At 46.8% G+C, this 26,014-nt stretch overlaps 1 protein-coding gene across 1 annotated transcript in view; it reads left to right on the forward strand.

Moving 5' to 3' along the window:
* CREB1 (cAMP responsive element binding protein 1) overlaps window positions 1-26,014 on the forward strand; it is a 328,451-nt gene that overhangs the window by 260,709 nt on the left and 41,728 nt on the right. The window contains 4 exon segments of the mRNA XM_030209357.1: window positions 3,502-3,515; window positions 3,518-3,567; window positions 3,569-3,644; window positions 13,444-13,626. Of these exon segments, the coding sequence (XP_030065217.1) occupies window positions 3,502-3,515; window positions 3,518-3,567; window positions 3,569-3,644; window positions 13,444-13,626 (323 nt within the window).

The following is a 26,014-nucleotide window of genomic DNA, read 5'->3' on the forward strand; positions in this document are numbered from 1 at the left end:
TTCCAAGTCGAACTTGGCCTATCTGACTGTTGAGATTGTCTTACATACATGCTGGAGGCATATGCAGTTGGGTGTCACTGCTTTCCCTCTGGGCCTTAATGACCTAGCTGAGCTTTTATACTTCCTGGACCATGCCCCCTAGCACCACTCTTCCTGTGTGATTTCCCCTTTGGGCAGGATTATGAGTTTTAAGGTGCTTGTGACATATTAGGGAGTATTCATATGAGAAAGCGGCAGTGTCCTGTAGACTTCCTCACATACCTCCCCCTCAGCTCACCATGCATGGTTGAGCTCCTACAGTGTCGGTCAACTTCCTGAGACAAAAACGTTAGTATTTGAATGATCCTGGCCCCCTCCAGTATCGACCTCAGAACTGAAGGGCTGGAGGTTGAGGAACTACTGCATGATGTGTGCATTTGACTTCTTGTGGCTAGCCATCCACTTGAGGGGTTCGTGGTCCAGCAGATAATGCTAGAATGTCTACAAGGCCCACTTGACAGCTAGGGCTTCCTTTTCAATTACTGCATAGTTCCGTTCCCTAGGAAACAGGTCCTGACTGATGTAGGCCACAGGGTTTTCTTCATCAGCCACTTCTTGGACTAAGCCTACCTCAATCCCGATATACTGTACAGCCAATTCTACCACAAAGGGCTGGCTGAGGTCTGGGGTGACCAGCACTGGCTCAAAGCAGAGAGCATCCTTCAGAGTCTGGAAAGCATCATCCAGTTTACAAGTCCATGTACTTTCTGAGGGGCCGCCTTCTGCAATAGGTGAGATAGGAGCTCCTCTTTCTTAGCGAACCCCAGAATGATGCATCAGTAGTAACCAGTGAACCCCAATATGGCTCATACCTTCTTCTGGGACTGTGCTTGGACTGTGGTACTGATAATTGTGTGATCGCTACTACTTTCTGGACCTGAGGTCTCATTTCTCCCTTCCCAGTAGAGTATCCTAGATACTGGACCTCCTGTCCTCCCAGGAAGCATTTCTTTGGATTTTGCGTCAATCCGTCTGTCCTAGACTGTCCAGTACCAATTCCACTTGGATTAGGTGGGTCTTTCTAGTCTTTGCTATAAATGGTGTTGTTCAAGTAGACAGCCATGTAACTACCTTGAAGTGTTGGTAGGGCGGTTGACAAGACCTGGAAAAGTTGCAGGAGCCCATGAAGGCTAGAAGGCAGTACCGTAAACTGGAACAGACTTTTGGTTGTCAAAAAGGCTGTCTTTTCCTTGGAAGCCAAAGTAAAGGGGTACCTGCCAGTACTCTTGATCAGGTCCAGTGTTTTGATAAACTGAGATCCTTCCAGCCTTTCTGTAAACTCATCAATCCTTGACATCGGGTAAGCTTCCAGTTTGGAACGGCGTTCACTTTCTGGAAATCAGTACACAACCAGATGCTCCTGTCCGGTTTCAGCACCAGCATAATGGGAGACAACCAATTAGATTTAGATTCCTTGATGACTCCCCAGTTCCAACATCTCAGTAACTTTTTTCACCAAAGCATGCTGCCAGACTTCTGGAATCCACTCCTGGATCTGTGATGATATGGGCCTGGCACATGGAGGCACATCATTCTGGTGTAACTGCTCCACATTAGCTTTTTGTGTGGCTGAAAGCTGATCCCCAAAACAGCATACAGTGGTTCTAGTGCAGTCAACACCCTGAGTCCAAACCTGTCCATCTGGACCAGAGCCATAGTGACCAGAACCCATGTCTTAATAAATTGATGTGGAATATATTTGTCTTATTTCTTGTTGTCTATGTCTGCCATCTTGTAATTGACAGGCCCCATCTATTCCTTGTTACATGGGATCAGTGCAGAGATGTTACTGGCATCACTTCTGAATGTGAGCCATTTCCTGAGGTGAGTCAAACACTTAATACCCCCTTGACATCCAGTGATTTCACCCTGGGATCTTAACCTTTCAGCTTTAGTGCAAGTGCTTTTGAGCCTTTCAAGGAGGCTTCCTGAAGGATCTCACATTAAAGGTGGTGTTTCTAGTGACCATCTGTTCAAACTGGAGGATATCAAGAGTTACAGTTGCTTTCATGCGAAGAAGTCTTCTGGTTATCCCTTGCGAGAAGGTAGTTATTTGCCCAGTTCCTTCCTTCCTTGCCAAAGATGGTGTGCTGTTCACATTAACCAATCTGTTTCACTTCTCTATTCACAGAGAATGAAATAGTCCAGCAAACTTCACCACCTTGCAGGTGTTAGATTACCTCTTTGTGCTGTTCAACAAAGCTAGGAAAGGGAAGTATTTTTGAAAGTGATACCCCAATAAGGGGATTATAGCATCAGCATACATTGTTTTGTTTTGTTTTTTTTTATTACATTTGTACCGCGCACTTTCCCGCTCATGGCAGGCTCAATGCGGCTTACATATGTTCCCTCGGATGCTGCAATCCACTGGATTCCAGAAACTGCCACTATTCTCTGTTTTAGCATTAATTTACAACCAAGGTCAAGCTAACTGGTCTCTAGTCCCCATCTCTGTTCACTTCCATTGAGCAGACTGAGTGGACTGTAGATCTTTATCTGCTGTCATTTACTATGTAAGAAATAACGCAGGGTGTAGCATAACCTTCATTCACATTTTTGCATCGCATTACTGTCTTGTCAGTATGTCTAGAAGTTAGAATGCTTCTAGGCAAGCAGTACTTCAGAACATTTTTAACTATAGAGAACTTCTCCACCATTTTTCTATGGCTTGCCATAAAAATCCAGAAGTCAAAGGGAAATAGGATAACCTTAGCTATTGGATTCCCTGCTTCTGTGGCAGATCTATCCTTCTTGTAGACAGAGAAAGTGAAGTTTCATATCTGTAATGGGCATTTTTGCATAGTCAGTAGGGTGATAATGACACACAAACTACCCACCCCCTCCCCTCCTTTTCTGGGAAGTTGCCTCCTAATCTATATGATAGACTGAAGGGCTCAGGAAGGTGGAGTTTGGCATCTTGCTCTATGTTTTAAGATATATCAGCTGTTTGTCCTGTATTCTTATTTTGGACATATTAGCACATGCTTCTAATTAGACATTTCAGTGGCTGTCTGGTGATAGAAGTAACCAGGCAAGCAGAAGTTTTCAAATCTGATAGAAAATTATAAAAAATATTGAGGCTGGATTTTGTTCTCATTTGTTGCTAATTCAACAAAATAATTACAATAGTAGTATACATCTGATTTAATATACTTATGTGTAAAATATATGATTAGCATACTGTGCTGTTTCAAGAAAAAAAAAGCGTAGTTGTGGTTTTTTTCTGCTACTCTGCACTCACTCTACTACAGTAAAACGGACTTCTTCTAGTTATTCCATATGTGGAACTAGAAAACAGGTTAAGGATCACAAAGAAATAAAAACACCATAATAAAAAATAGTTTGCAATATGCTTCTAGGAACAGTTTGAATTGTTTATTGAGTAGTGACATGTATGTGGCAGTTTTCTTGCTTAATAATTTACTCACTTTGTAAATGTATGGCTATTGATTCTCTTCCTAGAAAAATATTGAATGACTGTCTTCGGATGCTCCAGGAGTTCCAAGGATTGAAGAGGAGAAATCGGAAAGAAGAAACATCAGCACCTGCCATTACTACAGTGACAGTGCCAACTCCAATCTACCAGACCAGTAGTGGGCAGTATAGTGCGTAACCTTAGTTGTACCAATTTATTTTTGATTTGGAGGAAAACTTACTTTGTGCCACTGTATTCAGTTAGAAATATTTCAATGGAGCATCACTACTAGATCATCTGATCTTAATTATGCTTTATCTTATACCTATGTGCCTTTCACAAATCATTTCTGTTGTATGAAGGGATATGACATTTACTACTGTGAATATTCACAATGACCCTTATACAGTGTGTATATTGTGCATCTGAGAGTCAGTGAAGGAGTTAGTCAATGAATTTGTTCCAGAATATTTTTTTTCGTGATGCTTTGAATACCAACTTTTGTTGTATACAGACAAAGCAATGTGGAGCAATGAATAGAGGGATTTCATTGCACACTTAGGCATTCGGAGCCTGTGCCTATTTCTATCCTGGGAGTATAATTGAAACAGAATTTTTTTAAAACAAATTACATCACTGCATTTCTTGTCCCAGTGCTGGTTTTTGCAGCTTTGTTTTCTGTTCAGTTTTCTGGTCTCCAGTGCGTAAGAACCAGAAAAGGCCATGACAACCTTGGAAGTTAAGAACATAAGCAATTGCCAGATTGAGACAAACTAAAGGACAATCTAGCCCAGGATCCTGTTTCCAACAGTAGCCAATCAAGGTCCAAGTACCTGGTTAACTAGCAAGATCCCAAAACAGTAAAACAGATTTTATTCTGCTTATCCTAGAAATAAGCGTGAATTTTCCCAAGTCCATCCTAATAATAGCTTATGGACCTTTCTGTTTGGAAATGGTCCAAATCTTTTTTAAAATTTTGCTAAGCTAACTGCTTTTATCACATTGTCAGGCAACAGATTCCAGAGTTCAATTACATATTGCAATGAAGAAATATATTTTCTCTGATTTGTTTTAAATTTACTACTTAATAGTAGCTTCAAGGCGTGCCCACTATTCCTTGTATTTTTGGAAAGAGTAAATAAGCAATTCATGTCTGCCTGTTCCACTACACTCAGTATTTTATAGACCTCTGTCATATCTCCCCTCAGCCTTCTCTTCTCAAGCTGAAGAGCCTTAGCCTCTTTATCCTTTTATCCTTTCCTTACTGGAAAGTCATTTCATACCCTTTATCATTTTTATTGCCCTTCTCTGTATCTTTTCTAATTCCACTATATCTCTTTTGAGATGTGGGACCAGAATTACACACAATATTCGAGGTGTGGTCACACCATGGAGCGATACAAAGTCATTATAATAATCTCAGTTTATTCATCATTCCTTTCCTAACAATTCCTAACATTCTGTTTGCTTTCATGCCACCGCACACTGACACCTAGATCTTTTCCTGGACGGTGACTCCTAATGTTGAAAATTGCTTCATGTAGCTGTAGTTTGGGGTTCCTCTTTCCTATATGCATCACTTTGCACTTTAGCAATGCTGTGTTGTGAAAATGTATATTAAAGTATACTCTTTTTGAAATGGTATATATTGTATGAAAGTGCACATAGTGCATGTTGAAATATACCTCTGTGGACAAAGATATATTAGAGGGTCCCCACTGTCAGTATGGATGAAGAAAAGTTTTAATTTTATATATGTATTTTAAATGGCTAATACATGTATGATAGTTATAGTTATCCAAGCCAGTTTTTCTATTATGGAATCCTGGGCTAATGCGTTTCAATTTAAAACTCAATAAGGATAAAACTGGATGTATTGTATTTTCTTCACATAACAAGTCAATTCCCAAAGCACTGGTTACTCCTGATTATACCCTCCCAATCTCGAACAGTTTGAAAATTCTCGGGGTCACGTTGGAGAGCCATCTGTCGCTTGAAGTCAAGTTAAGCAGATTACAAAAAAATGTTCTTATCTTTGTGGAAGCTTAAACGCATCAAACAACTCCTGCCAAGAGATATATTTCGAACCCTGATACATTCAGTGGTCCTAAGCCACATCGATACTGCAGTGGTCTATACGCTGGTTTGTTCACACTATATTCTAAAGAAGCTCCAGACGGTTCAAAACACCGCAGCCAGGACTAATCTTTGGAAAATCTTGCTTCGATAGTGCGCAATCCTCTCCGTGAGAGTCTTCACTGGCTACCCATTAAAGACGTATTGAATGCAAAAATCTGCGCCTTAACACATAAGATCATTTATGGAGAAGCACCAGTTTACATGTGTGTGTTGATTGAGTTTACCTCCCAGAAATTCATCGGTGTCATCTCGTTCTTATCTTATTCTGCACTATCCTTCCTGCAGGAATCTAAAGTACAAGTCAATCTACGATTCTTCCTTTCATTCATCAGCCTGCAATCTTGGAATGCTTTGCCGAGACTACTGAAAGAGAGAACGGATCACCCAACGTTTAAAAATTACTAAAAAACTTATTTGTTTAGTAAAGCCTATCCCAAAGACCACAAATACGCTTTAAACCCCTATTTCCATTTTGTTTGATTACCCGCTTTTTGCCTTATGTCTGTTTCCCTTTGTTTGCTCCTGTTTTCCCATCCGTATTCTCTATTTAGCGCTTACATTATTGTATTTGGTAATTTTTATATAACTATTATATCCTGCTGTATTATGTAATTTTGTTGTAACTTAGCCACATTGAGCCCGCCAAGCTGGGAAAATGTGGGATACAAGTGAACCAAATAAATAATAAATATAGATTCCTGTCGGTTGTAGTAAAAAAGTTTGGCTTAAGAAAGATAAGGTCCTGGCTGTAAGAAATGTCGTATCTTCTAAATAGGGAAAAATGCACTAAGATTTTTAACGGCAGAGGAGCCACTGCTTGCTCTGGGATTGATAGCATGGAATGTTGCTATTATTTGGGTTTCTGCCAGGTACTTGTGACCTGGGTTGGCCACTGTTGGTAACAGGATACTGGGCTATATGGACCATTGGTCTGACCCAGTATGGCTATTCTTATCTAATGTGGATCAAGCGGAGCATTACCTGAATCGTATTCAATCTCCACCGTAGCATGATCCGAAATTTCTATGAGACCAATCTCCACAGCTAAAAATATTAGTAAAAATATTTCTAGACACCAAATGGTAATCTCTTCTGGACATGGTAGAGTGGACTCTAGATATGAATAGGATGAAGTATTCTCCACATATCCACGTGTCCAGCAAATCATGCATCAAAGGGGACACCTCTTGTGACCGGCTTTTTTCTTTTCAATGTTATGAGTTCTATCCAGACAGGTACACCATTAAAGATCTCCCCGCAATACTATTAGTATGTTCCCAAAGTTTTGTAAGTGTTTCAATATTTGTTTATAAAAATTCCTGTCATAGATGTTAGGAGACATAGATATTATATAATACCATCACTTTCATAACTATCGTTATGGAGGGCTATTACAAATCTGCCCTTATGTATTTACTTATGTGTATTAATTGTATTCCTTTGCGAATAAATTCACACCTGCTTTTTTTGCTTGGTCCTAGTGATTCATCTAAATGCATTTGTTGAAAAAAAAATGCCACCGTCGTGTGCTTTTTGTTCAAAGCCTGCAAATGGGAGAGTCAATACCCCCTACATTCCAGGCAGTAATCTTTATAGACAGTATTATCCAGAGTGTCTGTTAGAGCACTGAAAATAAAGATGACAACAATATACCAGAGGGAATATCTCAGTCTCCACACACAGAGAGACACTGCCGTTTCCCTTCCTTTCCTCCAAGGATTTAAACAATCCAAATTAAAGCCCATCACCAGGCCTGCTATCTCTATTCCCCATGTCATCAAGAAGCTTCCATTAAACCCCAATCCTCCATCTAACCCTCCCTTGTAACTCCCACTCCTTGATCTTACCCACTCCATTTCCATTCCCTTTTATTCCCTAAATTACAATCGCACCTAATGGTCCTGCCACTATCAGTATCACTGTCCACGCCAGCTTAGCGCACAACTATGGAACGCTCCAAAGATAATAAAACAACGAACAACCACCTAAGTTCCGGAAAGAACTAAAAACAAAACTGTTCAAAAAAGGCATACCTCACTGACCCAACATAAAAACCTAAGTTCCTGCGACACTGCAAAACCAAAGACTGTAATGGACATACCTTAACCCTCATCCCCCCTCCCTAACTTCCCCAATGTATCTACCAACATGAAACCTTCTTTACCACAATAACACCTGTATTTGTTCATACCGCAACTGGCGAACGCCGTTGCGGTACCATGTAAGCCACATTGAGCCTGCAAATAGGTGGGAAAATGTGGGATACAAATGAAACAAACAAATAAATGTATGGAATTACCCTTATCCCCCCCCCCCCCCCCCCCAAAAACTTCTACCAAAAATAGCATTTGCTCAAACTTTCATCCCTCCTTTTGTACAACGTTATATCAGAATCATCCAGAGTTTAGGACAATTTAAAATAATTTTAAAAAAAGTTGTCGTTAGAGTAATATACATCAGTAATCTGATTTATGTATTTCTTTATGGATCCTTACGATACAGTCGAGTGATTCAGAAGCTTACTCCATATCCCACATCAAAGATATGCCCAGGGGTACTAAGTCATCCTTACTGATGTGCAATAGATGATTTGAAGGCACAAGCCACTATTCCACACTGTGTTTATATCAGTCTATGTCAAATGAATACATGTCTTAGACTCTGAAAAGCCTGATGATATCAGAACAAGAAGTCTATATAGAACATTTAAAGCGTATAGTTACCTGGGCTAATCAATCAAATTCTGGCCAATTTAACTAATTTAAATGCCGGTCTCATACCTGCTTGGCTGATTAAACAACAGGCTTCAATGCCCACTTAGGAGACGGGGGGGTGGGGGAACACCCTCATCTCACATTCCTGAAACACATGTAGAACAGTAGCCAGTTGAATCCAGTCTCATGAAATCCATTTGTGGTTCTTGTTACGTAGGCCAGTGATCTAGAGCTGCGCTCCACTACCCACACCTGAGACACACCTAGGATTTCAAGTCTCCCTCATTAGGCACTCATATGAAAAACAAATTCAATAACTTTGTGCACTGTGTTGCTTTGGGAGAACTTTTAGATCTGTTGTTGGGGTTATGCCAGCTCAGATGCTGATATTCTCAAGGTTCTCTGGCACAAGTATGAAGAAGCAGCGACTCAGTGCGCAATACCAATTTTATTACACCATTCCATAATAAACAGTCTTCTTGTGAGCTGCTAGTTAGCTCTGCAGTATCCTTACTTAGGGTTTCCAACCCTTCGCTCCCGTAGTTCCTGCTCTTCTAGCTATACTTTCTGCTAACCTGTCTTATGGCTTCCCACAGTCCTGGCAGTACCCTAATGTTGCAAAGAAACAGTTACAGCTTCCTGGGGCAGATTCTCTCTGCAGGACTCAGGTCTCTACTGGCCTCCCCCCATGGGGTCTTAACAGTTTATAAGTGCTAAGGAATGGTTATGCTAAATGCTTTTGGCCCCTATAGAGTCACCACACTATCTTTCCACCCTTTTCAAGCAAGAAGCAAAAGAAAAATATCCAGCTCTGGGGCTTTTCTATCCCTGCCATCTGAGCTGGGGACAGCCACCTCCCTTGCAATGTCCCATGTACATGGCCCTCCCCCAGCTGCCACAGGAGAAAAATAATACAGTGGCCAGTGTTGCAACCCCAAAACAATCCAATAATACTTAGGGACTTATCTTAGTTGCCTTTAGTGGTTAGTATCAAAAAGGGTTTCCTCTCCACTGCGGCTCACTAGCCTCTAGTAGGTCCATATGCTCCAGCCTTATTCCTTTCCAGAGCTTCCTGGCTCAGCCCATACTTTGGGGTCCCTTCTTGCCCTGGTTGGTAGCCCGTTTACTCCTGGCTGGCCCTTTCTCTCTGTGAGGGGGCTTCTTCTCCACCCTCGCCTGTCTTGGGGCCCTCTTTTTCCCTGAACTGGGGCTCTCTCTCTCCTTTTCCCTGCTTGACCCCTGCCCCCCCCCCCCCCCCCCCCCCCCCCGTCTCCCTCTGTCTGGCTGCTGAGTCCTCCAACCTCTCCAGTTCAAGCCATACCTTTTGTTGATGGGCAGCTAGGGGCTTGGAGAGCCTAGAAACTCCTCCTTTCAGATAAGCTCCTTGTTTCCTACTGAGCCCATGCTCCACCTCTGCAGAGACCTCCCAGCATGCCCTGGAATTCCTTGGTACTGCTGCAGGACATGGAAACTCCCACTTTGACAAGATTCCATTCTGGGGTTCCCTTTCTACCCAAGCTCTGAATGAGGGCCACATATAGGGCTGAAATGTCACTTGTATACCCCAGATGTTATGACCACCACTTAAACACCACACTGTCTATGTCCAGTGAGCACTGCAGCCTAGGCTCTGAATTGCTTAACAAATCAGGGCTCCAAGCCGTTCTGCAACATGTAAAACACTTGTAACCTGACCAATTAAGTCAAAAACTGGACAAATTGTCCAGTTTAAGCACTATCCTTGGCTGATAGCACAACCAACAGCAGCAATCACATTCGATTGTACACACATCTTACTACTACTACTACTACTATTTAGCGTTTCTATAGCGCTACAAGGCATACGCAGCGCTGCACAAACATAGAAGAAAGACAGTCCCTGCTCAACGAGCTTACAATCTAATAGACAAAAAATAAATAAAGTAATCAAATCAATTAATGTGAACGGGAAGGAGAGAGGAGGGTAGGTGGAGGCGAGTGGTTACAAGTGGTTACGAGTCAAAAGCATGTTAAAGAGGTGGGCTTTCAGTCTAGATTTAAGGTGGCCAAGGATGGGGCAAGACGTAGGGGCTCAGGAAGTTTATTCCAGGCGTAGGGTGCAGCGAGACAGAAGGCGCGAAGTCTGGAGTTGGCAGTAGTGGAGAAGGGAACAGATAAGAAGGATTTATCCATGGAGCGGAGTGCACGGGAAGGGGTGTAGGGAAGGACGAGTGTGGAGAGATACTGGGGAGCAGCAGAGTGCGTACATTTATACGTTAGTAGAAGAAGTTTGAACAGGATGCGAAAACGGATAGGGAGCCAGTGAAGGGTCTTGAGGAGAGGGGTAGTATGAGTAAAGCGACCCTGGCGGAAGACGAGACGGGCAGCAGAGTTTTGAACCGACTGGAGGGGGGTGAGCTGACTAAGTGGGAGGCCAGCAAGAAGCAGATTGCAGTAGTCTAAACGAGAGGTGACAAGGGTGTGGATGAGGGTTTTGGTAGAGTGCTCGGAAAGAAAGGGGCGGATTTTACGGATGTTGTAAAGAAAGAAATGACAGGTCTTGGCAATCTGCTGGATATGAGCAGAGAAGGAGAGAGAAGAGTCAAAGATGACCCCAAGGTTTCGAGCTGAGGAGACAGGGAGAATGAGAGAGCCATCAACAGAAATAGAAAACGGGGGGAGCGGGGAGGTGGGGTTTGGGGGGGGAAATGAGAAGCTCGGTTTTGGTCATATTTAATTTCAGGTGGCGTTGAGACATCCAGACAGCAATGTCAGACAAGCACGCTGAAACTTTGGGTTGGATGCAAGGTGAGATATCAGGGGTAGAAAGGTAGATTTGGGAGTCATCAGCATAGAGATGGTAGGAAAAGCCGTGGGATGAGATTAATGAACCAAGGGAAGAAGTGTAGATAGAAAAGAGGAGGGGACCAAGAACAGAACCCTGAGGTACGCCGACAGGCAGAGGGATAGAAGTAGAAGAGGGATCACCAGAGTGAACACTAAAGGTGCGGAGGGAGAGGTAGGAAGAGAACCAGGAAAGGACAGAGCCCTGGAATCCAAGTGAGGGCAGGGTATCGAGGAGTATGCTGTGATCGACAGTGTCAAAAGCAGTGGAAAGATCAGAAGAATGAGGATGGAATATTGACCTCTGGATTTAGCCAGTAATAGGTCATTGGAGACTTTAGTAAGCGCAGTTTCGGTTGAGGAGTGAGCGCCAGCTATCCTGAGGGAAACTTCGGAGGGAACCAGCTACTAGACGGTTCGATTAGTCTTTCGCCCCTATACCCAGGTCGGACGACCGATTTGCACGTCAGGACCGCTGCGGACCTCCACCAGAGTTTCCTCTGGCTTCGCCCTGCCCGGGCACTATGACCCTCAATTATAGGTCATTGTGCAATTTCAGGATGTGCCATTCGCTTTTCATTTCCTAGCTGTTCCACAAATTTTATTGCTGCCTTGGCCTCATCAAAAAACTTTACCCTTCCATCTTGTGTTACTTTTAGCCTTGCAGAGTACATTAGAATGAAACGATCCTGCAATTTTACCAGTCTGGAGCACAAAGTAGTAAAGGTCCTGTGCAAAGCTGACACCTTAACCGAATAATCTTGGAAACAAAGAACTTTACAGCCACTATATTACAGAGTTTTACCTCCTCAGATTGCCTGTAGCATTTCCTGTTTTTTTTCATGTAGTTCAAAAGCTCATTCGATGAGCTCTCTCTTGGTCCATAGGGCCTGTTGTGGCCAAGATCTGTAATGATGCGATTAGCCACGTTTCTAAAAAGCTCCATATTCTGAGTCCAAGATTGTTTCAGGTAGACCTGTGAGCCATAAATTATTCTCCAATTTATCTACCTTGTCTTCTAAGTAGGTACGTTTTTTTCTTCAGTCTGGGCCCCTCCCATTTCATAGTTTTTATCAAGTCTTCCACAACCCCAACTCTTTGCTGCACAGATTGAAGATCCATTGTAATATTGTTGAAGCGCTACTCCATGCTGTCTAATTTGTCCAAAATTAATTGCAACTGTTCTCAGTGGTGTGTTCTAATGCTGCTCTCACCTCTGCTATGATCTGCCTATTCTGAGCTGGGTGACAGGTACAGCGCTATCCACCATTTTGTTCTTTCCCATTCGATTCTTGTCCTTTGTTCTAGTTTCATTGCCATCAGCACTTATTGCAGCTCATATTCAGCAGGAGAGATGTGCTGCTGTTAATTGCTGCTGAGTTAAAGAGAAGGTTGAAAATCGCTAAAAATTCAGCCAATTAAAGCGGGGTGGACCTGGAGCAGAGCAATCAGTGTGGCACCACGTACCCCCCCCCCCCCCCCCCCCCCATCCCTAGCTTATAAATGTGCATTTAAATACAGTTATGAAATATAGGTAGAATAAAGGAACATATCATTTTATATAAGGTATTAGACAATGTTATTCCAGTTGAGCATGTAATAAATAGAATCTTTACACAGCACATGTGATCTTGTGTGAGCAGTTATGGCACTCCACTGATCTTTTTTGTTTCTTAAGAATAAGTATTTGGTTGGTAAATCTATAACATGTGCCTATATATACGGCACCTAAAGGTGCTTGCATGGTGGCTATTCTGTAAAGGAAAGTAGGCACGTACTTTCCTTTGAAAAATACTAACGTAACAGGTGAAATAAGCTCCTATAATATTAAGGTGCTGATCTAAGTGCTCATGCCAGGTGCACGCATAACTTATAATATTCTATAAAGTTATGTGCATAAGTGTGAATCCCTCCCACTCTCTGCCCAGACTCTATCTATGTGTATGCTTGCCTGTAACATATGCACTATGTAAGATATGAACGTAATTATTGCACTTGGTCAGAGTTTTGGCATTTATGCACATATGTGCACGCATATATGTGTGAATCCCTCCCACTCTCTGCCCAGACTCTATCTATGTGTATGCTTGCCTGTAACATATGCACTATGTAAGATATGAACGTAATTATTGCACTTGGTCAGAGTTTTGGCATTTATGCACATATGTGCACGCATATATGTGTATTTTGTCATTATTCTAAAAATGAATGTTTGTAATTGGCATGTAAATGTTAGCACCCACTTCATAGAATTGCTCCCTTAATGTTCTCTGCAGATGGATGCCATCAATAATTCAGTCTACCTATTTTCAGTTGCTATCACTCAAGGAGGAGCAATACAGCTTGCTAACAATGGCACAGATGGCGTACAAGGCCTACAGACATTAACCATGACCAATGCAGCAGCAACCCAGCCTGGTACCACCATTTTACAGTATGCCCAGACCACCGATGGACAGCAGATTCTTGTGCCCAGCAATCAAGTCGTTGTACAAGGTAATGCAAACTTGAAACATAATATTTTATGATTAAAGTGCAGTTACATTTTCCCAAAAAATACTTTTAAAATATTGAAACTATTTTGCAGAGCCTGAGAAGCATTTTAAATTAAAACTGTGAAAATGTGTGTACGAGTTGCCTGCATTCATTGTATGTTAGCTCCTGAAGTTGATCTTTCCAGAATAATGTTAGAGATGGCAAAAATCTAGAGTTGTGTAATCTGAGGGGACAAAATTGAAGATTTCTAATGAGTAAATCTTCTGAATTGGTACTTGAGTAGTGGACTTGAAAAGTTGGTGGTGCTGCTGTTTATTTGCTAGAGTGATGTACCATACCCTTTCAGTGATTAAAAACATAATATTTTTAAAACATTTCTCTGACAAGCAAGGTGACTCAACTGCACCAGGGTGATATCTTCAATGGCACTGGCATGGAATAGTTCTCTCAGAATTCATAAAATCCTAGAAAAGTTTTCTGATCGTGTATGGGACTTCCTGTGCAGCTGCTGCCTCATGAATCCTTTAAGTTTTTGGCCAAGACATATTGCTTGTCATCAACAGCAGATGAATCCATTAACTGATGGGTTGTATCCGCCTACCAGCAGGTGGAGATAGAGAACACTGAAAGCACATGTGTTCATGGACGCCCAGCCCCCCTCTGCCTTCAGTATATCTCTATCTCCCAGCAGGTGTGGACGTCGCTTTCTCAGCTCCTGGATTTCTGCCTGGGGTGGCTCCTGTGCTTTGCCAGTAGAGCGGGGGGTGTTGTGGCTGGTGGTGCCCACTTAAAAGGCATACTTGTTTTCCCTGTCCCTGCCTTACCCCATTCCCCCTCCTCCTGGAGTTCCTCTGTGGCTGCCTGCCTCTAACTTTCCTCACAGTAAAAAAAAAAAAAATGTGAGGCTTTCTCCAGAGCTCCTGGTTCGGTGCAGCTTGACCGAAGCTCGTTTGACGCGTCTCCTGAGGTGAGAGTGGTGCCCAGCTCCTCCAGGGAGGTTCCCGCTGACAGCGCTCTGTGCGGGGTAAGTTTTGGTGCGAAGGCGCCATTCTGTTTTCGTTATTTGATGGCTGCTGAAGGGGTTAAGCGCTGCTCCCACTGTGGGAAACGCAGATCAGCAGCGGGGCTTTCAGTACATGCTGCCTAGATGCTAATGCTGGCACGAGCATGGCAGGTGGCGCCGCAGCGGGCACCATCTTGGAGGCACCGCGTGAGTCGACCCTCGCGGTTGTGGGGGGGGGGGTCTGAGTGCAGGGGGACGCCTCGTTTCGAGGTTTCTAGAGGAGTTATTGCCTCCGCTTCCCCCAATGTGGGGGGGCAGATGTACAGGGTGAGTTTTTCTCCCCTGAATTTGTGCTGCTGAGGCATAAGGCTTTTATGTTAAAAAGAGCAGTGCCTGAGGCTCACAACAATTCCTTTTGGACTGGGTTGCCTCCAGTTCTTGATAGCCCAGCGTCTGCTGGAGACTTTATTTCTTCCCCTGAGCTTTTGGCTGACGCTAAGCTTAGACGAGTGAATACCCCGTCTGAGGGGGACTCTTCACTCTGTTCTCCCCCATGGTCTAGTTTCGGGGAGTCTGAGGGGTCTGGCAGGCCCTCAGGGACTGAAGATCCAGACGAGGGTGGCTGCTTGCCACAGGAGTTGGATGACGCTAAAGCAGTTCGGATTTTCCACAGCGACAAGCTGCCAGCTCTCATTTCTGATGCCCTACAGGCCCTTTGTATTGAAGAGCCTGACAAGCGCGCTGCCGCTTCTATTAATCCTAGGATGGCTAGCACTAAGAAGCCTTCTCAGGCTTTCCCCGTGCACGCTTCCATCCAAGAGCTTATTTCAGCTCAATGGTCTGACCCTGATGGTCCCTTGAAGGTGGCCAGGGCTACGTGTCACCTTTGAGTGAAAGTCAGTTGGCCCTCTTTGGGATGCCTAAAGTGGATGCGTTAGTCACGGCTATGTCTAAAAAGACTACTCTCCCGGTGGAGGGAGGGGTCGCTTTGAAAGATATGCAGGACCGGCGGCTGGAATCTGCGCTGGAGCGGTCCTTTGAAATCTCAGGCCTTTCCTTACGGGCGGCTATTTGCAGTTCCTATGCAGCCCGGGCCTGCCTTTCCTGGTTGCAGCAGGCGGTTGAGCAGCTCGCCGATGGAGCGGGTTCCCTTGCTGAGGTCGGCCCGCGTATGGAGTCTGGCCTGTCTTTTTTGGCTGATGCCCTTTATGATCTGGTCAGAGCTTCGGCTAAGCAGATGTCGGTGGCAGTTGCTGCCCGCCGCCTTCTTTGGCTCCGGCATTGGGCGGCTGACATGGCCTCTGAACCAAGGCTGGTGAGGTTACCCTTTCGGGGCCTTCTTTTATTTGGGGAGGATTTGGAAAAGATTGTTAAGGACCTAGGGGACTCTAAGTCCCAACGGTTGCCTGAGGATAGGCCGAGGCCTGCTTCCAAAAGTCCTTCTTTTCCCTCCTCTTCCAGGCCACGTTTTCGCGAAGTTCGCAGGTATCGCCCAGGGCGCTCTGCGGAGTTTGGTCAACGTACCCGTTTCCAGCAGAGGAACTCCTTTCGTTCGGACAAATGTGCTGCAGCGTCCGGGCAACGTCCAGGAGTTCAGGGGCGTCCTCCACAATGATGGGGCACTGGTCTACTCGTCGGTTTCCCACAGTAGGGGGGTCGTCTCTCCCTCTTTCTCAAGGAGTGGACCAAGATTACCGGATCACTGGGTCCTGGACCTGATCAGAGATGGTTACCGACTGGAATTCGCTGCCCCGGTGGGAGACGCATTTTTGGAGTCCCGATGCGGCACTGCCATCAAGCGGGCAGCGGTAAACGAGATCTTGCAGGTGTTGTTGAAGCTCGGAGCGGTGGTTACGGATCCTCCCGCCGAATGCGGCTGCGGTCGCTACTCCAGCTATTTTGTGGTGCCTTGAAAAGGCGGTCGTTCAGACCTATCCTCGACTTATGCAGAGTCAACGAGGCCTTAGGAGTGCGTTACTTCTGCTTGGAAACCCTGCGCTCCGTCATTGCAGCGGTACAGCCAGGAGAGTTTCTCACGTCTCTGGACCTCAAGGAAGCGTATTTGCATATTTCCATCTGGCTGCCGCATCAGCGGTTTCTCCGGTTTGCGGTCTTGAGCCAACATTTCTAGTTTCACGCCTTGCCTTTCGGCCTGGCACATGCCCCTCGGATTTTTTCCAAGGTGATGGTAGTGGTGGCTGCCTTTCTCAGACGAGAGAGTATCAGAGTTCACCCTTATCTCGACGACTGGCTCATCAGAGCGGATTCGGCAAATGAAAGCCAACTTGCCACAGCCAGAGTTGTTACAGTTCTTCTGACTCTGGGCTGGGTAGTCAATATGCCCAAAAGGTCCGGTTTGACACAGCTTCGGGGTTTGTTTTTCTTCCTGACAACAGGCGTCTCAAGCTTCAGAATCAGGTCCGCCTGCTCCTGCGGATGCCTCGCCCTCGAGCTTGGGACTTTGTTCAGCTCCTGGGATCAATGACGGCCACCATAGAGGTGGTTCCCTGGGCGAGAGCTCACATGAGGCTGCTGCAGCTTGCTCTGCTTCAGCAATGGTCTCCGATTTCCCAAGAATACCAACGCAGACTAAGGTGGCTTCCTGCGGCCCAGCGCAGTATGGATTGGTGGCTTTCCGACAGCATGCTGCGGCAGGGGATGCCATTGGCTCTTCCTTTTTGGTGTCTGGTGATAACGGATGCCAGCCTTTCGGGCTGGGGAGCTCATTGCCGGGGACGCTATGCTCAGGGTCTGTGGTCCACCGCTGAAGCGAGATGGTCCATCAATCGCTTGGAACTGAGAGCGATATTCCAGGCTCTTCTGGCTTTCCACAGGACGCTGAAGGGTCTTCCTGTCCGAGTTCTGTCAGACAACATGACAGCAGTGGCCTACATCAGTCGTCAGGGCAGCACTCAGTGCAGGGCCCTGGCTGCGGAGACGTCTCAGATCTGTGACTGGGCCGAGTGCCACCTAGAGCTGCTGTCCGCGGCCCACATAGCCGGTCAGAGCAACATACAAGCCGACTTCCTCAGCAGACATCAAATCGACTCAGCGGAATGGGAACTGGAAGTTTTTCTTTAGATTTGTGCCAATTAGGGGACCCCAGGCTTGGACCTCATGGCGTCAAGTGTAAACGCCAAAGTCCCTCACTTTTTCAGCAGAAGGAGAGATCCTCGCTTGGCGGGTTGGATGCCCTGGCTCAACCTTGGCCCTCGGGCCTCCTGTTTGTGTTCCCTCCTTGGCCCTTGATAGGACGAGTACTACTTCGGATTCACCTGCACCAAGGATTGGCGATTCTCATCGCCCCGGATTGGCCAAGGCGTCTGTGGTACGCGGATCTCCGGCGGATGTTGGTGGATGCGCCTCTTCCTTTGCCTCGGGTTCCGAACTTGTTAGCTCAGGGTCCGGTGACTATGGAAGATCCTTGCCGCTTCCATCCTTATGGCCTCACTCTGCGCAATTGAGGGACAAGGGCTATTCTAATAAGGTTTATTGCCACACTCTTGCGGGCTCGCATGCGGTCTACTTCTGCGACTTATGCTTGAATCTGGCGCACTTTTGATGCGGTATACTCCAAAGTCTATCTCGCCAACTCTGTTGACAGTCTCGCTTTTGCTGGACTTTTGCAGGACGGGCTACAAAAGGGCCTGGCCTACAATTCTCTTCGAGTTCAAGTGGCAGCGTTGGCCTGCTTCCGGAGAAAGTCTCTGGCTTGTTCCTTGCTGCATATCCGGATATTGTTCGATTTCTCAGAGGGGTGCTTCGTCTACGTTCTCCTTTGTGGTCGCCCTGTCCGGCTTGGAACCTGGGGCTCATGTTGAAGGCGCTCCAGCGATCTCCGTTTGAGCCTCTTAAATGGGCTTCGGGAAGGATGTGACTCTTAAGACAGTTTTTTAGTGGCAATGACGTCGGCAAGAAGAGTGTCTGAGCTTCAGGCTCTTTCCTATCGGGATCCTTTCTACAGTTCTCAGAATCCGGGGTAACTGTTCGTACGGTGTCTTCCTTTCTGCCTAAGGTGGTTTCAGCTTTTCACCTGAACCAGCCCATTTTTCTTCCTTCCTTTTGTAAGGAGGAGTTTCCGGACTCCTTTGGGCAATTGCACCTTTTAGATGTCTGCAAGGCTCTGTGACAGTATCTGCAGATGTCAAATGAGTTTAGGAATTCTGATCATTTATTTGTTCTGTTGGCAGGTCCCCAACGGGGGTTTCCAGCGTCGAAGGCCACTATAGCCCCCTGGCTTAAGGAACTCATTTTTCCTGCTTACCTGCTTTCAGGGCGGTTGCCGTCTGAAGCGTTTAAAGCGCACTCTGCGAGGTTCAATGTCCTCTTTGTGGGCTGTAATGGGTGTCTTTTCTCTTCAAAAGATCTGTCGTGTGGCTACCTGGGCTTCTCAGCTCTCGTTTATGTGGCATTACAGGCTGGATGTGGCAGCGTGGCAGGATGTGCATTTTGGAGCGCAAGTGCTAGCTCGCAGAGTTGACGGTTCCCACCCTACTTAGGGAGTGCTTTGGTACATCCCATCAGTTAATGGATTCATCGGCTGTTGATGACAAGGAAGGGAAAATTAGGTTCTTACCTTGATAGTTACATTTGTACCCTGCGCTTTCCCACTCATGGCAGGCTCAATGCGGCTTACAAGGGGCAATGGAGGGTTAAGTGACTTGCCCAGAGTCACAAGGAGCTGCCTGTGCCTGAAGTGGGAATCGAACTCAGTTCCCCAGGACCAAAGTCCACCACCCTAACCACTAGGCCACTCCTCCAATCATCCAAAGATGTTCATTTCAGTCTAGGGCTGGACTGCAATTTATTTATTTATTTGTGGTTCGCTTATATTCCACATTTTCCCACTCAAGCAGGCACAATGTGGCTTACAAAAAGTTAAGTAAAATTACAAAATAGGAAAGTAAGAAAAGTATATAAGGAGTAGACAGGGGGAACAGCATCTAACAGGGTGAAACTAAGCAGGGTGAGGGTCAGGGAGGGTGCATCAGTCAGCGGTGTAAAGTGGGGAGTAAGTCTTAGCAAAGAAGTAGGTCTTCAACAACTTCTTGAAGAGGGTGTGGTCTGCTTGAGTTTTAAGGTGTTGTGGGAGAGCATTCCAGTGTTTAGGACTCCAATAGTGGAAGGATGAGGCGAAGATCTTCTTGTACTTGAAACCCTTACAGTTCGGGAAGTGTAGATGGAGATAGGACCGAGCAGCAGTCCATGGATATCACCAAAAACATTTCAGGGCCTATAAGATGGACATAGTACAATTTTCTCTGTCAAATGTTCTCCCAGTCGAAGTCCAGACCAGAAAAAAGGTGAAAGGATTGATCAGGATGACTCACAAATCTGTTTCAGTACAACAATATACCATTTCTGAAGGAGGAAAAACCTCAGCGCATACCCTTGTATAAACAACACTGTGGTATAACTGCTCTCAATCATAGGCATAAGAACCTCCCCAGAGAGCTCTGTGCAAATGTGACATAAAAGAAGAAGAAGAAAAAACTTTAGGAAACTTATCATTTGAAGTACAATAACATTAATAAACTGCTATGAAGGTGCAGCCTGATAAAATTAAAGACCGCTGCAGATTTGAAAAGAATATAGTACAGTCAAACGCATTTCATAACTTCATTAGGGACGGAGTTCAGCTTCATTCAACCTGTAGTGTACTTGTTAATAGGCTTACAAATGTGTTTCATTAGTTGATTTGGAAGACAGGTGTTCCACCCTGAGGATTGAATTCTTAAGGAATACAAAAAAGAGAGTTGTAGCAAATGTAACGTCATGAGAATTTCAGCAACCTACGCTGTCTGAATTCTCCATGCTGTGCACAGTTCATTCTCCGAGGACAAGCAGGCTGATTGTTCTCACTGATGGGTGACGACCAACGGCAGCCCAGGACCGGAAAATCTTCCCTAGCAACAAATGTTTGCTAGCCTCGCGCTCCCGTGTGCACCGCGCATGCGTGGCCGTCTTCCCGCCCGAACGCAAGCGTGTTCGTCAGTCTTCTTTTTTCCGCGGTTCGGGAACGTTGCTTTGCCGCTTCTCTGCCCAGGATTCCTCTTGCGCTGATTTGTTTGTTTCTTCGCCTGTTTTCAGCGATTTTCTTTTTTGAGTCTTTGACTCTTTTTTTTTTCTCTCTCTATTTTAAAAAAAAAAAAAACCAAGAAAAAAACCCTTAGTTTTCTTATTTTTTCCCCTTAAGTTTACTTTCTTTTTGTTTCGCGGCCATTTGGGCCGCCCATGTGGGTCTTTCTCTTTTTTTGTCTTCTTTTCAGACACCATCGCGTTCGAACCTCGCTGGCGCGATTTTTCCGCCCATGTCCTCGAAGCCTACCAGCGGCTTCAAAAGGTGCACACGGTGCAGCCGGACCATCTCCTTTACTGACAGACAGTCTTCGTGTCTTCGGTGCCTAAGTGAGAATCATCGACCTGACGCCTGTCTTCAGTGTCTTCAGTTGAAGAAGCGGACTCAGGCGGTGCGTTTGTCTCAGTGGAACGTCTGGTTCGGAGCCCGGTCCGGTCCTTCGGCGTCGACGGAGCCAGCGGTACCGAGGTCATCGCAGGTATCGATGTCGGCATTGAAGGGTGCATCATTCTCCGGAGCGCAGGTAATGGCTGTCCAGAGACCCCATGCCGGTAGCAGTAAGCCATCAAGTGGGTCTCCGCCTGCCTCGAGGACTTCTGCTGCACAGGCCCACCGGGACCAACCTTCTTCGGCCCTGGGCCCAAGGAGCCGTTTGGATTCAACGTCCTCCTCTTCGGCACCAGGAGGTACTGAGCTTCGAGCTAAGGCCAAGAAGCATGGGCATCGGTCACCGTCCCAACACAGTGCCGAGAGCTCCGGGGTGCCGAAAGAGTCGGCACCCGAGAAGCGCCGATGCCGGAGGGACCGCGCGCCCTCTATTCAGGAGGTGTCGTGCGCTCATCTCCGGACAGCCCGGTACCACCTCCGCACTTCAGACAGGTTCTTACATCTTCTCCTGTACCGGCGCCTTTGCCTTTTTCAACAGCCACTCTCAACGAGAGCCTCCGAGCCGTTCTCCCAGAGGTTCTGGGGGAGCTGTAGCGCCCATCTCTGGTACCTTCGGTGCTTGCGCCGCCGGTACTGTCTTTTTCGATGCAGTCGGTGCATGCGCCGACGGTGCCGTCGAGGAAGGCGGCGGCTGGCTCATCACCCGTGGTGCGGTCTCCGACTCCAGTACCGATTGCGGTGCCGGGGACGAGTGCCACCCAGGCTGATTCCCCGCCGTCGTCGATGGAGGGAGCTTCATCGCCTCCGGTGCGGGAGTCTTCCTCTCGACGACACCACGATGGGCATCGGTCCTCGGAGTTGAGACGGGCTCGGCTTCAGACTGAAGTTCATGAACTCATGTCCAACTCTGCAGAGGAGGGCTCATGGGAAGCAGGGGCGGATACCAAGTACTTCTCGGATGAGGAGTCTTGTGGTCTGCCCTCTGACCCTACTCCCTCGCCCCAGAGGAAGCTTTCTCCCCCGAAGAACCTTTCCTTTTCATCTTTTGTCCGGGAAATGTCTACGGCCATTCCCTTGCTGGTGGAGACTGTGGATGAGCCCAGGGCTGAGATGTTCGAGGTCCTGGACTATCCATCCCCTCCTAAGGAATCGTCCACTGTTCCTCTGCATAATGTCCTGAGCAGACATTGTTGACAAACTGGATGCGTCCATTAACTAATCCCCACATTCCCAAGAAGATTGAGTCCCAGTACCGAATCCACGGGGATCCGGAGTTGATTAAGACTCAGTTGCCTCATGACTCTGGAGTTGTGGATTTGGCCCTTAAGAAGGCCAAGAGTTCTAGGGATTACGCCTCGGCGCCCCCGGAGCGTGAATCTAGAACTATGGATTCTTTTGGGAGGAAGGCCTATCATTCTGCAATGCTCGTGTCCAAGATTCAGTCTTACCAGCTCTACATGAGCGAGCATCCACTTGCGGAATAATGTGAGGCAGTTGACGGGTTTGGTTGATCAGCTCCCGCAGGAGCAGGTCAAGCCATTTCAGGAGGTGGTCAGGCAGCTGAAGGCGTGTCGTAAATTCCTGTCCAGGGGTGCTTACGATACTTTTGATGTTGCATTCAGGGCTGCCGCTCAAGGCTCTCTTGGCTACGTGCCACTGACTTAGACGGTAGAGTCCAAAAACGTGTCACGGATGCTCCTTGCCGGGGGGGATAACATTTTTGGCGAGAGAGTCGAAAAGTTGGTAGATCAGCTCCACCAGCGGGATACCGCTTACGACAAACTCTCCCACCGGACGCCTTCAGCATCTACCTCAGCTGGTAGATGTTTTTTCGGGGGTAGGAGGACTGCTCCCTATGCTTATAATAAGTGCAGGTACCATCCACCTTCCCGACAGCCTGCCCAGGCTAAGTCCCAGCGCGCTCGTTCACGTCAACGGTGTGCGCCTTCTCAGGCCCCTGCGGCTCCCCAGCAAAAGCAAGGGACGGGCTTTTGACTGGCTCCAGCAGAGCATAGCCGAGATAAAAGTGTCTGTGCCGGACGATCTGCCGGTCGGAGGGAGGTTAAAGTTTTTTCACCGAAGGTGGCCTCTTGTAACCTCCGATCGGTGGGTTCTTCAAATAGTCCGGCTGGGATACTCCCTCAATTTGATATCAAAACCTCCAAATTGCCCACCGGGAGCTCAATCTTTCAGCTTCCAGCACAAGCAGGTATTTGCAGAGGAACTCTCTGCCCTTCTCAGCGGCATTTTCAGTATTGTGTGCTACCCTTTGGTCTCGCCTCTGCGCCCAGAGTGTTCACGAAATGCCTGGCTGTAGTAGCGGCGTCTCTTCGCATACTGGGTGCACGTGTTCCCTTATCTCGACGATTGGCTGGTGAAGAACACCTCCGAGGCAGGAGCTCTACAGTCAATGCAGATGATTATTCAACTCCTGGAGCTGCTAGGGTTTGTGATAAATTAGCCAAAGTCCCACCTTCTTCCAGTTCAAAGACTAGAATTCATAGGAGCTCTGCTGGACTCCCAGATGGCTCGTGCCTACCTTCCCGAGCCGAGGGCCAACAATCTTCTGGCCCTCGTCTCTTGGGTACGGGCATCTCAGCAGATCACAGCTCGGCAGATGTTGCGATTGCTCGGCCACATGTCCTCCACAGTTCATGTGACTCCCATGGCCCGTCTTCACATGAGATCAGCTCAATGGACCCTAGCTTCCCAGTGGTTTCAGGCCACGGGGGATCTAGAGGATGTCATCCTACTGTCCACAAAATTTTTCAAATCCCTGCATTGGTGGACAATTCAATCCAATTTGACCCTGGGACGTCCCTTCCAAATTCCTCAGCCACAAAAAGTGCTGACGACGGATGCATCTCTCCTGGGTTGGGGAGCTCATGTCGATGGGCTTCACACCCAAGGGAGTTGATCCCTCCAGGAAACCGGTTTTCAGATCAATCTTCTTGAGTTACGAGCGGTCTGGAACGCTCTAAAGGATTTCAAGAATCGGTTGTGCAATCAAATTATTCAAATTCAGACAGACAATCAGATTGCCATGTACTATATCAACAAGCAGGGGGCACCGGTTCTCGCCCTCTGTGTCAGGAAGCCGTCAGAATGTGGCTTTGGGCTCGCCGGAACGGCATGTTTCTTCAAGCCACGTATCTGGCAGGCATAAACAACAGTCTGGCCGACAGGTTAAGCAGGATCATGCAACCTCACGAGTGGTCTCTCAACTCGAGAGTAGTGCGCAAGATCTTTCAAGTGTGGGGCCCCCCCTTTGATAGATCTTTTTGCCACTCAGCTCAATCACAAGGTCCCTCAGTTCTGTTCCAGACTTCAGGCCCACGGCAGACTAGTGTCGGATGCCTTTCTCCTTCATTGGGGGGAGGGCCTCCTGTACGCGTATCCTCCCATACCTTTGGTGGGGAAGACTTTGCTGAAACTCAAGCAAGACCGTGGAACCATGATTCTGATTGCTCCTTTTTGGCCCCGTCAGATTTGGTTCCCTCTTCTTTTGTAATTGTCCTCCGAAGAACCGTGGAGATTGGAGTGTTTTCCAACCCTCATCACTCAGAATGAGGGGGCGCTTCTGCATCCCAACCTCCAGTCCCTGGCCCTCACGGCTTGGATGTTGAGAGCGTAGACTTTGCCTCCTTGGGTCTCTCGGAGGGTGTCTCCCGAGTCTTGCTTGCTTCCAGGAAAGATTCCACTAAAAAGAGTTACTTCTTTCTATTGAGGAGGTTTACCGTCTGGTGTGACAGCAAGGCTCTTGTCCTACACAGACCCTGCTTGAATACCTTCTACACTTATCCGAGTCTGGTCTTAAGACCAACTCCGTAAGGGTTCATCTTAGTGCTATCAGTGCTTATCATTACCGTGTAGAGGGTAAGCCGATTTCTGGACAGCCTTTAGTTGTTCGCTTTATGAGAGGTTTGCTTTTGTCAAAGCCTCCTATCAAACCTCCTGCTGTGTCATGGGATCTCAACGTCGTTCTCACCCAGCTGATGAAACCTCCTTTCGAGCCTCTGCATTCCTGCCATCTGAAGTACTTGACTTGGAAGGTCATTTTCTTGGTGGCAGTTACTTCAGCTTGCAGAGTCAGTGAGCTTCAAGCCTTAGTAGCTCATGCTCCTTATACCAAATTTCATCATAACAGAGTAGTCCTTCACACTCACCCTAAGTTCTTGCCAAAGGTGGTGTCGGAGTTCCATCTGAACCAGTCAATTGTCTTGCCAATATTCTTTCCCCGTCCTCATACCCGCCCTGCTGAGCGTCAACTGCACACATTGGACTGCAAAAGAGCATTGGCCTTCTATCTGGAGCAGACGAGCCCCCACAGACAGTCCGCCCAATTGTTTGTTTCTTTTGATTCCAACAAGAGGGGTGTGGCTGTAGGGAAACGCACCATATCTAATTGGCTAGCAGATTGCATTTCCTTCACTTACGCCCAGGCTGGGCTGACTCTTGAGGGTCATGTCACGGCTCATAATGTTAGAGCCATGGCTGCGTCAGTGGCCCACTTGAAGTCAGCCACTATTGAAGAGATTTGCAAGGCTGCGACGTGGTCTTCTGTCCACACATTCACATCTCATTACTGCCTTTAGCAGAATACCCGACACGACAGTCGGTTTGGGCAGTCGGTGTTACAGAACCTATTTGGAGTTTAGAATCCAACTCCTCCCCCCAGGCCCATTTTTATTCTGTTCCAGGCTGCACTCTCTGTTAGTTGTTAACATGTTAGGTCAATCTCAGTTATGTCCTCGCCATTGCGAGGCCCAATTGACCATGTTTGTTGTTTTGAATGAGCCTGGGGGCTAGGGATACCCCATCAGTGAGAACAAGCAGCCTGCTTGTCCTCGGAGAAAGCGGAAGCTACATACCTGTAGAGGGTATTCTCCGAGGACAGCAGGCTGATTGTTCTCACAATC

Source organism: Microcaecilia unicolor, chromosome 7 (assembly GCF_901765095.1).
Source record: "Microcaecilia unicolor chromosome 7, aMicUni1.1, whole genome shotgun sequence".
In the NCBI taxonomy this organism is placed as follows: domain Eukaryota; kingdom Metazoa; phylum Chordata; class Amphibia; order Gymnophiona; family Siphonopidae; genus Microcaecilia; species Microcaecilia unicolor.